Raw genomic sequence first — 11,792 nt, 5'->3', positions numbered from 1 at the left:
TGAATCAGACCCTTGGTAAATATTGAAACAAAGGTGCAACCTGAAATTAGACAGCATCAGATGCTGGGTTTGTTCCAGTTTCTACCCTCTCCGTGTTCTCTGTCATATTTGTATTCATAGTCTATCACTAGGAGAAATTAACAATGGATAACAGAAGAAAAAAAAACACGAAGCTATGCTCTCTCGAGTCTCTCTGGCATGTCCAAATTCAAATGGATAACCTTTGTCACAAGGAAACAGAGATTGTACTGCATAGGCTATTAGGTTAATTAATGGGCACATCTCTGAGCAACACTGGCAACCTTAAAAAACATGCCACTTTGAGAGTAAATAAACACTGCAGTCATGTGGTTGTGATTAACTTGAGTGATATGAAAACAAGAACAGAGTCAGATGTAGATATTTTTTATATTGGTGTTTTTGTTGTGTAGATGTAGCAGTTTGCTGTAATTGAAATCAAGAGCAACATCCTTGGGGCAGGGTGAGCCCATTCTTTCTAGAGACACATTTTTGCAACTGATAAGAGTACGCAGATTGGATACAGTGGTATTTCTGGCCTGGCTGTGGCCTGAGGGACAACTTGGACAAAGTCAATGGAAAAATGTATCAGCTATTTACAAGGGGCCTGTCATGCCAAATAATGTCCCCAGGCCAAAAAGTGTCCCCCTCTGCGTCACAATGGGATTCAATAAACTACTGTGTTACCGTCCGTTGCTATATCAACGGTGTGATGACCTAATAATTAGAATTTTGGAGATCATTACAGCCTAAATTATGTTATTTTCATCATCGCTATGCAAACAAGGCTGATTTCCGTGACAATTTCGCTGTTTAAACAAGTTTTGTTTAGCTAATAAAATGAAAATATTACTTCGAACTACTTTTGGGTACCTTGTTAACATTACAACATGAAATCCATGTCTTAAATGATGCTATGTTTCGGGCAAAGACAACGTTATCTACTTGACACACTTGTTACTTACCTTACAGATCAAAAAGTCAGATAATTTCCACTCCGTTCATATGCAAATCCATTTGATTCATACACTGGCTTGTCTGGCTGTCATGTTTTTATTTTAACCTGCCCTTCCATTATCTAAACTGAAATAGTATAATTTCAGTCATACTCTATTAGGATACATTTTTTTTCTATCCCGCATAGCTCATTAGTACACCCTTGTGGTTGAATATATGTGTATCTATTGTAGGTCCCAGGATACAACAATGAATAATTTGGAACAAATAAATACCATCAAAGGAAACCTTACAATTTACAATGAAAACCAACCTGGCAATATTTTATATTTTTTTGGTACAGTTGTGTCATTAATTTATTTTCAGATTTTTTTTGTACATTCACATGGCAATCATAGACTAAAATACTGAATTCTGGAGTGTGGAATATAGAGGAGGTGGTTGCTGTGTGGGTGGGAGGTTCTGCCGGTCACTTCTCAACAGGCAGCCAGTCTTGGAAGGGGGAATTGAAGAGGGAGACGGCAAAGTCTGGGTACTGCTGCTCACTTTGTTCTGAGTGTTTGCAGTGCTAGTATTTTTAGTTAATCTTTCTATCTCATATTACGTGCCCAGTATGATAGAGCCAGAAAAATATCAGTGTTAGGGAAACTAAAACTAGCTTCAGGTTATTTTGTGTGCAAAGCAAATAGTTATTATCTGAGATTTTTTATATTCACTTTAACAGATGGTGACCCCAGCTAGGAGTGAAAGAACAGCGAGGTTCCCAGGTCTCTCCTTCCTTTCGTTCTTCTTCCAAACCAAGTAATTTGATTGGATGTCGTAGCACTTGCTCCTGTTCTGGTACCTCTCCTTCTGTTTCTCCTGCACCTTGTTGATGTTCAGTCCACCTTGACTGATAACAGGAATACATGCAATTATACTTCATATTACAAATACATTTCTTACATATCTCTTGGAGGGCCAGAAAATAAATTAACAGCGGACAATCATTTTAACCTGGTCAAAAACCTCCACATGCTTCTCAGTCCGTGCCTGAAGGTGGTCCTCGAAGTCGTTCTAATCTGATTTGACAACTTCCACCACATCAGCTGGGGTTTCAGTGATCTGAAAGTACATTATACAAAAATAGCAATAGACAAAGAACAACATTAAGTCAATCACAAATTTGAAAGACTATATGTAATAATTGTACATAAAAAATGTAATTGCATTGTTTACCTCAGTCAACAGCTGCGGCTCCTGTCCGTAGAGAATTACCTTCAGGTTGTTTGCCCACCCTTCCTGGTACCAATCATGGGACTTGCCCGTGGCAGTCTTGAGGGTCTGGTTGGTCCATTCACCAAACTTGGAGGGGGTAGGAAAGCAATATCTATTGACAATCTAAGATATTGAAATGTCTGATTATGTACCATGGAAAAATTAAAATAAATTGTAAAAAATAAAACAAACCATTGTTGACAAAATATAACCTATATCATCTGTACCTTGTTCCACACACACACACACACACACACACACACATTATATAATATTGAACACTGCTGTGGTCAAATAAAGCAACCATTACAAAACAACTTATCAAGGCAAAATTTGCATTGGGACACTTACCGATCATGTGCCATGGTGAAACAATTTTGATGGGCTTCAACTCCGGCGCCAGTCTTCACCCTCTCAAACTTCTGGCAGGCTAGATAGGGTAATGACCTTTAAGCAAAAAGTGACAAATTGAAACATTGTGTGCTCTCTGATATGACATTCATTGAAATCATAATCATTCCATTTTGAAAAGAAGGTTGACGATATCCGATCCTCGTTTGCTAAGTCAAACGACACCGCTGGTCCTGCTCACACTGCCCTACCCTGTGCTTTGACCTCTTTCTCCCCTCTCTCTCCAGATGAAATCTCGCGTCTTGTGACGGCCGGCCGCCCAACAACCTGCCCACTTGACCCTATCCCCTTCCTCACCTCGCTCATCAACTCATCCTTGACTGCTGGCTACGTCCCTTCCGTCTTCAAGAGAGCGAGAGTTGCACCCCTTCTGAAAAAACCTACACTCGATCCCTCCGATGTCAACAACTACAGACCAGTATCCCTTCTTTCTTTTCTCTCCAAAACTCTTGAACGTGCCGTCCTTGGCCAGCTCTCCTGCTATCTCTCTCAGAATGACCTTCTTGATCCTAATCAGTCAGGTTTCAAGACTGGGCATTCAACTGAGACTGCTCTTCTCTGTGTCACGGAGGCTCTCCGCACTGCTAAAGCTAACTCTCTCTCCTCTGCTCTCATCCGTCTAGACCTATCTGCTGCCTTTGATACTGTGAACCATCAGATCCTCCTCTCCACCCTCTCCGAGTTGGGCATCTCCGGCGCGGCCCACGCTTGGATTGCGTCCTACCTGACAGGTCGCTCCTACCAGGTGGCGTGGCGAGAATCTGTCTCCGCACCATGCGCTCTCACCACTGGTGTCCCCCAGGGCTCTGTTCTAGGCCCTCTCCTATTCTCGCTATACAGCAAGTCACTTGGCTCTGTCATATCCTCACATGGTCTCTCCTATCATTGCTATGCAGACGACACACAATTAATCTTCTCCTTTCCCCCTTCTGATAACCAGGCGGCGAATCGCATCTCTGCATGTCTGTCAGACATATCAGTGTGGATGACGGATCACCAGCTCAAGCTGAACCTCGGCAAGACGGAGCTGCTCTTCCTCCCGGGGAAGGACTGCCCGTTCCATGATCTCGCCATCACGGTTGACAACTCCCTTGTGTCCTCCTCCCAGAGTGCTAAGAACCTTGGCGTGATCCTGGACAACACCCTGTCGTTCTCCACTAACATCAAGGCGGTGACCCGATCCTGTAGGTTCATGCTCTACAACATTCGCAGAGTACGACCCTGCCTCACACAGGAAGCGGCGCAGGTCCTAATCCAGGCACTTGTCATCTCCCGTCTGGATTACTGCAACTCGCTGTTGGCTGGGCTCCCTGCCTGTGCCATTAAACCCCTACAACTCATCCAGAACGCCGCAGCCCGTCTGGTGTTCAACCTTCCCAAGTTCTCTCACGTCACCCCGCTCCTCCGCTCTCTCCACTGGCTTCCAGTTGAAGCTCGCATCCGCTACAAGACCATGGTGATTGCCTACGGAGCTGTGAAGGGAACGGCACCTCCATACCTTCAGGCTCTGATCAGGCCCTACACCCAAACAAGGGCACTGCGTTCATCCACCACTGGCCTGCTGGCCCCCCTACCTCTGAGGAAGCACAGTTCCCGCTCAGCCCAGTCAAAACTGTTCGCTGCTCTGGCACCCCAATGGTGGAACAAGCTCCCTCACGACGCCAGGACAGCGGAGTCAATCACCACCTTCCGGAGACACCTGAATCCCCACCTCTTTAAGGAATACCTAGGATAGGATAAAGTAATCCTTCTAACCCCCCCCCCCCCCCCCCTTAAAAGATTTAGATGCACTATTGTAAAGTGGTTGTTCCACTGGATATCATAAGGTGAATGCACCATTTTGTAAGTCGCTCTGGATAAGAGCGTCTGCTAAATGACTTAAATGTAATGTAATGTAAATGTAAATTTCAGATATCATAGAATGTGATTGATAAACAAAAGGCAATTTCACTTGCCCAGCTGTCTACCTCCTTGACAATTCTCCGTTGGAAGAAGCGTTGGTTGATTTTGGCAATCATACGCTTCACTCCGAAATGGCCTGCATGCATCCTCCTCCTTAGTAAAAATCACCCTCCTGTGTGGCTGGCCATCCTTCTCCCGTAGGTACATATGATTGCCTAACAAGTTGGAAGAGAATTGTTGAAATACTCTAAGTACATTTGTACTGTTGTCTTTCTCTCCATCTCTCTCGGTCTGTCTGTCTGTCTTCCACTCTCTTCCCACCTCTCTCTACATCTCTCACTTTCATCTCTCTGTGTCTGTCTAGCGAAGACACCTCGTTAAGGGCATGTATAATTACCATAATTGCTTACACCTATCCATTTGATTGATCAGGTTTAATTTATAGCTAGATACCTCAATATGACAGATATATAACTATATCAGTGGACACCACTGAGGGGAGGACGGCTCATAATAATGGCTGGAATGGCGTCAATAGAATGCTATCAACCACATGGAAACCACGTGCTTGATACAATTCCATTTACTCCATTCCAGACATTATGAGCCATCCTCCCCTGAACTATATGTATAGCTAGCACCATTAAGATGACCAACTAGCTAGATGGAAAATGGTTGTTGAAAAATGGTTGTACATAGATAGCTAAATCGGTCCAGTTATCTAATAGAAGTTAACTGCTTAACGTTACCCTGCATTTTGAATTTATCTGAATGGTCCGCCTCTTGTCGAGATCAGTGATGCAGTCATAGTACTTAACCTGGTTGGAAAGATACATTAAACTGTCCTCGAGGGATGCCATTGAAGTGCAAGCTACATACAGAAAGCTACAATAACAGTTACTGTAGTTGGCTAGCTGACTAGGCAGGCTGAGGTAAATAAGTACAGCAGCTAGCAACGTCAATCTAAAAACAGCTTAAATTATTTATTCCTATTTAACAATATTTTCTTATTTAAAGACAAATATATGGTAAAGAAAGTGTTCTATTTCCAGTCTTTTCGGTCCTCTGAAGCAGCAGGTAGACAGGTTGTCGCCGTCAAAAACACCGTCCTTGGAGAGCAATTCTGAGGTATTAATTTTGCGCGGACTGAGCGAGTGTTTATGAAGTGAACTAGAACTGCCCGCGTACTCCTTCCTTCGTGACCGCTACGAGTAAAAATAGAGCCAACCAGCATAGCAACGGACGCTTTGGTTAATGACATAATCCGGTCAGTGTCTTTTGCAAATTCTAGCAACACTCCTAGCAACAGAAGCTAGAACTCATCGAATCCCATTGTGACGCAGGGGGGAACACATTTTGGCATGAAAGGCCCATTAAAAGGTTATTCACGTCGGATAAATGTGGTCTGATATGCAGTGTTGCCAACTCATTTTCAGGGTAAATTGCTAGAGGCAGGTTGATTTGTTGCTAAATGACGTTGTGACGTCATTGCGTGATAACGTAAAACTGCGTCTTTACGTAGAACACAAAATAACGTTACTTAAATTGACTGGCCATCTCAGTGAAAAATATGATTTGACATTTGTTCAGGTACAGACTCCCACTCTTTTCTGTACTTCTGGCTGTACAATTTTGATTGAGACATGTTGATTGATGTTGTAAGTTCTGTTCAAGATCAAACATTCGTAACCAACTATATTCATTGGGTTTGGCTTGACGAACCCGTACTACTGCTGCTGCAGTCATCCAACAATGATTTGCAATTTGCTGAAATTGCTGCTGGCCTGCTGCTGCCTGTGCACGAGCTGAGCGCCTGCTGCTCACTCACAATGGGTCACTTTTCAAAAGTTGCTAAAAGTTAAAAATACATTTTTAAAAGTTGCTAAAAAAGTTGCCAGGGTAGTCTGAAAAGTTGCTAAATATAGCAACAAAATTGCTAAATTGGCATCACTGCTGATAAGTCCTCACTGAGCTCTGCATGCTGTTCTCACTTGTATGCGCACACACATGCACAGAAAATGAAAGGACAAACATCATAGAAGTATATAGTACCCAAATGTTCCTCAACGGCAACAAAGCCATAATGGTAAAATATTAATCTCAAGTAAATCTCACAATTGATTTTATATGTTTATTTCATACACAGAGGTATAATATAAATATAGATATATTATTGTGCTATTTATTTCAAAACTGGCAAGACATCATTTGTGTTGAACAGTTCAGGTCGACCTTGACTGTTTATGCAGTTTTAACAGACACAAAACAGTCAATATTGGGGGCAATTACATTTTCAGTCAGTCCTTTTACTGAACACATCAAATTGAAAAGTGCCTATCGTTTTCCATTGGGATATTTGAATTTGTGAATTTAATTTCAATTAATCTTTTGGACAGACCAGAAGTTAAATGGAATTGACCCCAACCATACATACAGTGCCCCCATAAATATGGTACTGAGAAAAGAAAACACATCTGCACCAATGCAGAAATTGCATAATAGTCCATATTCAAACAGTTATTGTTATTCAAACAAACAAAGTAACAAACCGGACAGTTTCACAGTGTATGAATGAACAGAGTCATGGTGTGTTAATGTTATTCTTTTTCACATGCTCTTGGGTGGCCTCCTTCAATGAGAGTCAGAAAGTAAAGTATTGGGCGAACAGCTCCTTTTGTTCCTCCGATTCATTTGGTTCCATGGTTGCCTTGTCAGTCTCAGGAAGGCTGCATGAGAAGGTTGAAACGACAGCAGTTACACAATGCCAAACACAACAACAAAAAGTTTCAAAGAGCCAACACAGAGTTTAATGAACACACTCAACATACAGTACATTCCAGAATGCAATGCAGCTACGTAAAGAGGCTGCATATAGTCTTCATAACACTAAAAGTGCATTGGCTCAAACCCTTTGGCTTTCTTGATCCAAAAATCACTTACTTCACCTTTCCACAATATTGTCCTTAAGTATTTTCAAAATGTAGTTTCTTATTTCTCAGTGATGGTGCGAATCAAAGCCAGACAGCATTCCCTCTTTTAACAATAGCTATTAGAGTAGTGAGTGAAGTCTAAATATGACGTGTATATGTAACAGTGTAGGTTCCGTCCCTCTCTTCGCCCCAACCTGGGCTCGAACCAGGGACCCTTGCACACATCAACAACTGACACCTCACAAAGCATCGTTACCCATCGCGCCACAAAAGCCACGGCCCTTGCAACGCAAGGGGAAACCCTACTTCAAGTCTCAGAGCGAGTGACGTCACTGATTGAAACGCTATTAGCGCACACCACCGCTAACTAACTAGCCATTTGACATCGGTTACATATACACAAGCAAAGTGTCATAGTTACATTCATATAAACGTAACTATGGCTGAGGCAGAGTGAGTGTGATGCTGCTGAATAAATGTCAGCTAATCAGGCAGCGTACAGCCGTGACGCAAACATCCACTCCCAATGGAAGGCAGACCCATTTAAGCAGCTTATTCATATTCAAAGCAACATGCTAATGCCCATGATAGCGTTCAAAATAAACACTGCCATCCATTTCCTCTGGGTCTGGGTCTCCCCTGACAATGGGCCTAATTGAGCACTAGCATCCATGGTGTCCAGCCGATGTTCTGACCATGGTCCTGAATCCACCTGTTGTGTCTGTACTGTAGATCGCTCCTTTGAGTGGGAGTTGTCGAACTATCTGATAAGTTGCTTATTTCATGAGGTTGGACTGAACACTTAGGTCTCTCTCTCTCTCTCTCATTTTTGTGTGGCTTACTTCGTGTAAAAAGACAGTTTGGTGCAACTTCATTCATAGGAAGAAAGAAAATGTATTAGAGCAATGCATGATGGGCACTGCCTTTTTTTTGTGTCCGACATTTATTTCTATAAAAAATAAAAACATGTTAACAACCCAATATTGATAATCAACCATCATGGACATTTTATTAATTGTTTCATTCTGTGTTGTTACAGGATTCAACCCACATAATGCATAGTACATTTAATAAAAAATAATAATTGACCTCAAAAAGCACAAATCGCTCAGCACTAATTGAAGCTTTGGTTGTTATGTACAGTGTCTTCAGAAAGTATTGAAACCCCTTGACTTATTCCATATTTTGTGTTACTGCATTAAAAAATGTCTTAAAAAAATAATCTTACCCCTCTACACACAATACCCCAAAGTCAAAACATGTTTTTAGAAAACTTTGAAAAGTTATTGAAATTAAAATACAGAAATATCTCATTTATATAAATAGTCACACCCTGAGTAAATACATGTTAGAATCACCTTTTGCAGCGATTACAGCTGTGAGTCTGTCTAGGTTAGTCTCTAAGAGCTTTGCACACCTGGATTGTACAATTATTATTATTTTTTATTCTTCAAGCTCTGTCTAGTTGGTTGTTGAGCATTGCTAGACAGCCATTTTAAAGTCAAAACTGTAACTAGGCAACTCAGGAACATTCAATGTCATCTTGGTAAGCAACTCCAGTGTGTATTTTTCCTTGTGTTTTAGGTAATATTTCTGCTGAAAGATGAATTTGTCTCCCAGTGTCTGGTGGAAAGCAGACTGAACCTGGTTTTTCGCTAGAATTTTGCCTGTGCTTAGCTCTATTCAGTTTCTTTTTATTTAAAAAAAACTCCCTAGTTCTTGCCGATGACTGGAACGAGCAAAATCACTGAAGCTGGAGACTAATATCTCCCTCACTAACTTTAAGCACCAGCTGTCAGAGCAGCTCACAGATCACTGCACCTGTATATAGCCCAAGCATACCCATAACATGATGCAGCCACAACCGTGCTTGAAAATATGGACAACGACCCAACACGTCTTTGGACACTGTGTTAACTAACCGCCAGACGAGCTTCAATGCCATACAACTCTCTTTCCGTGGCCTCCAACTGCTCTTAAATGTAAGTAAAACTAAATGCATGCTCTTCAACCGATCGCTGCCCACACCTGCCCACCCGTCCAGCATCACTACTCTGGACGGTTCTGACTTAGAATATGTGGACAACTACAAATACCTAGGTGTCTGGTTAGACTGTAAACTCTCCTTCCAGACTCACATTAAGCATCTCCAATCCAAAATTAAATCCAGAATCAGCTTCCTATTTTGCAACAAACCATCCTTCACTCATGCTGCCAAACATACCCTCGTAAAACTGACTATCCTACCGATCCTTGACTTCGGCGATGTCATTTACAAAATAGCCTCCAACACTCTACTAAGCAAATTGGATGCAGTCTATCACAGTGCCATACGTTTTGTCACCAAAGCCCCATATACTACCCACCACTGCGACCTGTATGCTCTCGTTGGCTGGCCCTCGCTTCATATTCGTCGCCAAACCCACTGGCTCCAGGTCATCTATAAGTCTTTGCTAGGTAAAGCCCCGCCTTATCTCAGCTTACTGGTCACCATAGCAGCACCTACCCGTAGCACGCGCTCCAGCAGGTATATTTCACTGGTCACCCCCAAAGCCAATTCCTCCTTTGGCCGCCTTTCCTTCCAGTTCTCTGCTGCCAATGACTGGAACGAACTGCAAAATCACTGAAGCTGGAGACTCATATCTCCCTCACTAACTTTAAGCACCAGCTGTCAGAGCAGATCACTGCACCTGTACATAGCCCATCTGTAAATAGCCAATCCAACTACCTCATTCCCATACTGTTATTTATTTCGCTCCTTTGCACCCCAGTATCTCTAATTGCACATTCATCTTCTGCCCATCTATCACTCCAGTGTTTAATTGCTATATTGTATTTATTTCACCACTATGGCCTATTTTATTGCCTTACCTCCCTTATCCTACCTCATTTGCACACACTGTATATAGACTTTTCTATTGTATTATTGTATTATTTGTATTATTATTATTGTATTATTGACTGTATGGTTGTTTATTCCATGTGTAACTCTGTGTTGTTGTTTGTGACGTACTGCTTTGCTTTATCTTGGCCAGGTCGCAGTTGTAAATGAGAACTTGTTCTCAACTAGCCTACCTGTTTAAATAAAGGTGAAATAAATAAATAAATATAAATATATATATATATATATATATATATATATATATATATATATATATATATATATATATATATATATATATATATATATATTAAAACTCCTCCAGGCTGTAAGGGCTATGTAAGGGCTATTTGACCAATAAGGAGAGTGATGGAGTGCTAAATCAGATGACCTGGCCTCAATAATCTCCCGACATCAACCCAATTGAGATGGTTTGGGATGAGTTGGACTGCAGAGTGAAGGAAAAGCAGCCAACAAGTGCTCAGCATATGTGGGAACTCCTTCAAAACTGTTGGAAAATCATTCAGTCGGTGCGCAGTGGGTGAGGATGCTTGTTGGAAAAGAGGGTAGGTGTCAGAAGGATCTGGGATAGGTGACATTAATATATATATATATATATATATATATATGCACATACAGTGCCTTCAGAAAGTATTCAGATCCCTTGACTTTTTCCACATTTTATTACGTTACAGTCTTATTCTAAAATGGATTAAATAAATAAAAATCCTCAGCAATCTACACACAAAACCCAATCATTTCATTTTTTTTTTTACACAAGTATTCAGAGACTCTAAATTGAGCTCAGGTGCATCCTGTTTTCATTGATCATCCTGTTTCTAAAACTTGATTGGAGTCCACCTGTGGTACATTTGATTAATTGGACATGATTTGGAAAGGCACACACCTGTCTATATAAGGTCCCACAATTGACAGGCCATGTCAGAGCAAAAACCAAGCCATGAGGTCGAAGGAATTGTCCGTAGAGCTCCTAGACAGGATTGTGTCGAGACACAGATCTGGGGATGGGTACCAAAAAATGTCTGCAGCATTGAAGTCCCAAAGAACACAGTGGCCTCCATCATTCTTAAATGGAAGAAGTTTGGAACCACCAAGACTCTTCCTAGAGCTGGCCGCCCAGCCAAACTGAGTAATCAGGGGAGAAGGGTCTTGGTCAGGGAAGTGACCAAGAACCCGATGGTCACTCTGACAGAGGTCATGAGTTCCTCTGTGGAGATGGGAGAAACTTCCAGAATGACAACCACCTCTGCAGCACCCCACCAATCAGGCCTTTATGGTACATGGAGTTTGCAATCAGCCCACTTGGAGTTTGCCAAAAGGCACCTAAAGACTCTCAAGACCATGAGAAACAAGATTCTCAGGTCTGATGAAACCAAGATTGAACTCTTTTGGCCTGGAGGAAACCTGGCATCATC

The 11,792-nt window shown here is 41.8% G+C and overlaps 1 protein-coding gene and 1 long non-coding RNA gene across 5 annotated transcripts in view; both read right to left on the bottom strand.

Moving 5' to 3' along the window:
• Positions 1-1,297: 1,297 nt before the first annotated feature.
• On the bottom strand, positions 1,298-6,002 carry LOC106561889 (uncharacterized). Of its 3 annotated transcripts, none has more exons than XR_014379335.1 (6): positions 5,295-6,002; positions 4,599-4,760; positions 2,584-2,679; positions 2,194-2,319; positions 1,972-2,079; positions 1,298-1,867 (listed from the first exon to the last, which is right to left on the bottom strand). It is a non-coding gene; the product is annotated as an uncharacterized LOC106561889 (long non-coding RNA). The 3 variants fall into 3 exon arrangements; XR_001318931.3 differs by having other exon boundaries at positions 2,194-2,355; positions 4,611-4,760; XR_001318930.3 differs by having other exon boundaries at positions 4,611-4,760.
• Positions 6,003-6,662: 660 nt separating this feature from the next.
• fam184aa (family with sequence similarity 184 member Aa) overlaps positions 6,663-11,792 on the bottom strand; it is an 85,519-nt gene continuing 80,389 nt past the window's right edge. For both annotated transcript variants that reach the window (XM_014126183.3, XM_014126184.3), the window contains exon 17: positions 6,663-7,271. In XM_014126183.3, coding sequence (XP_013981658.1) covers positions 7,263-7,271 — 9 coding nt within the window. In that variant the 3' untranslated portion in view covers positions 6,663-7,262. The remainder of the gene's footprint in view (positions 7,272-11,792) is intronic.

The sequence above is a fragment of the Salmo salar genome, chromosome 11 (genome assembly GCF_965601325.2).
Source record: "Salmo salar chromosome 11, fSalSal1, whole genome shotgun sequence".
Classification (NCBI taxonomy): Eukaryota; Metazoa; Chordata; class Actinopteri; order Salmoniformes; family Salmonidae; genus Salmo; species Salmo salar.
This window is presented reverse-complemented; position numbering and strand designations above follow the sequence as displayed.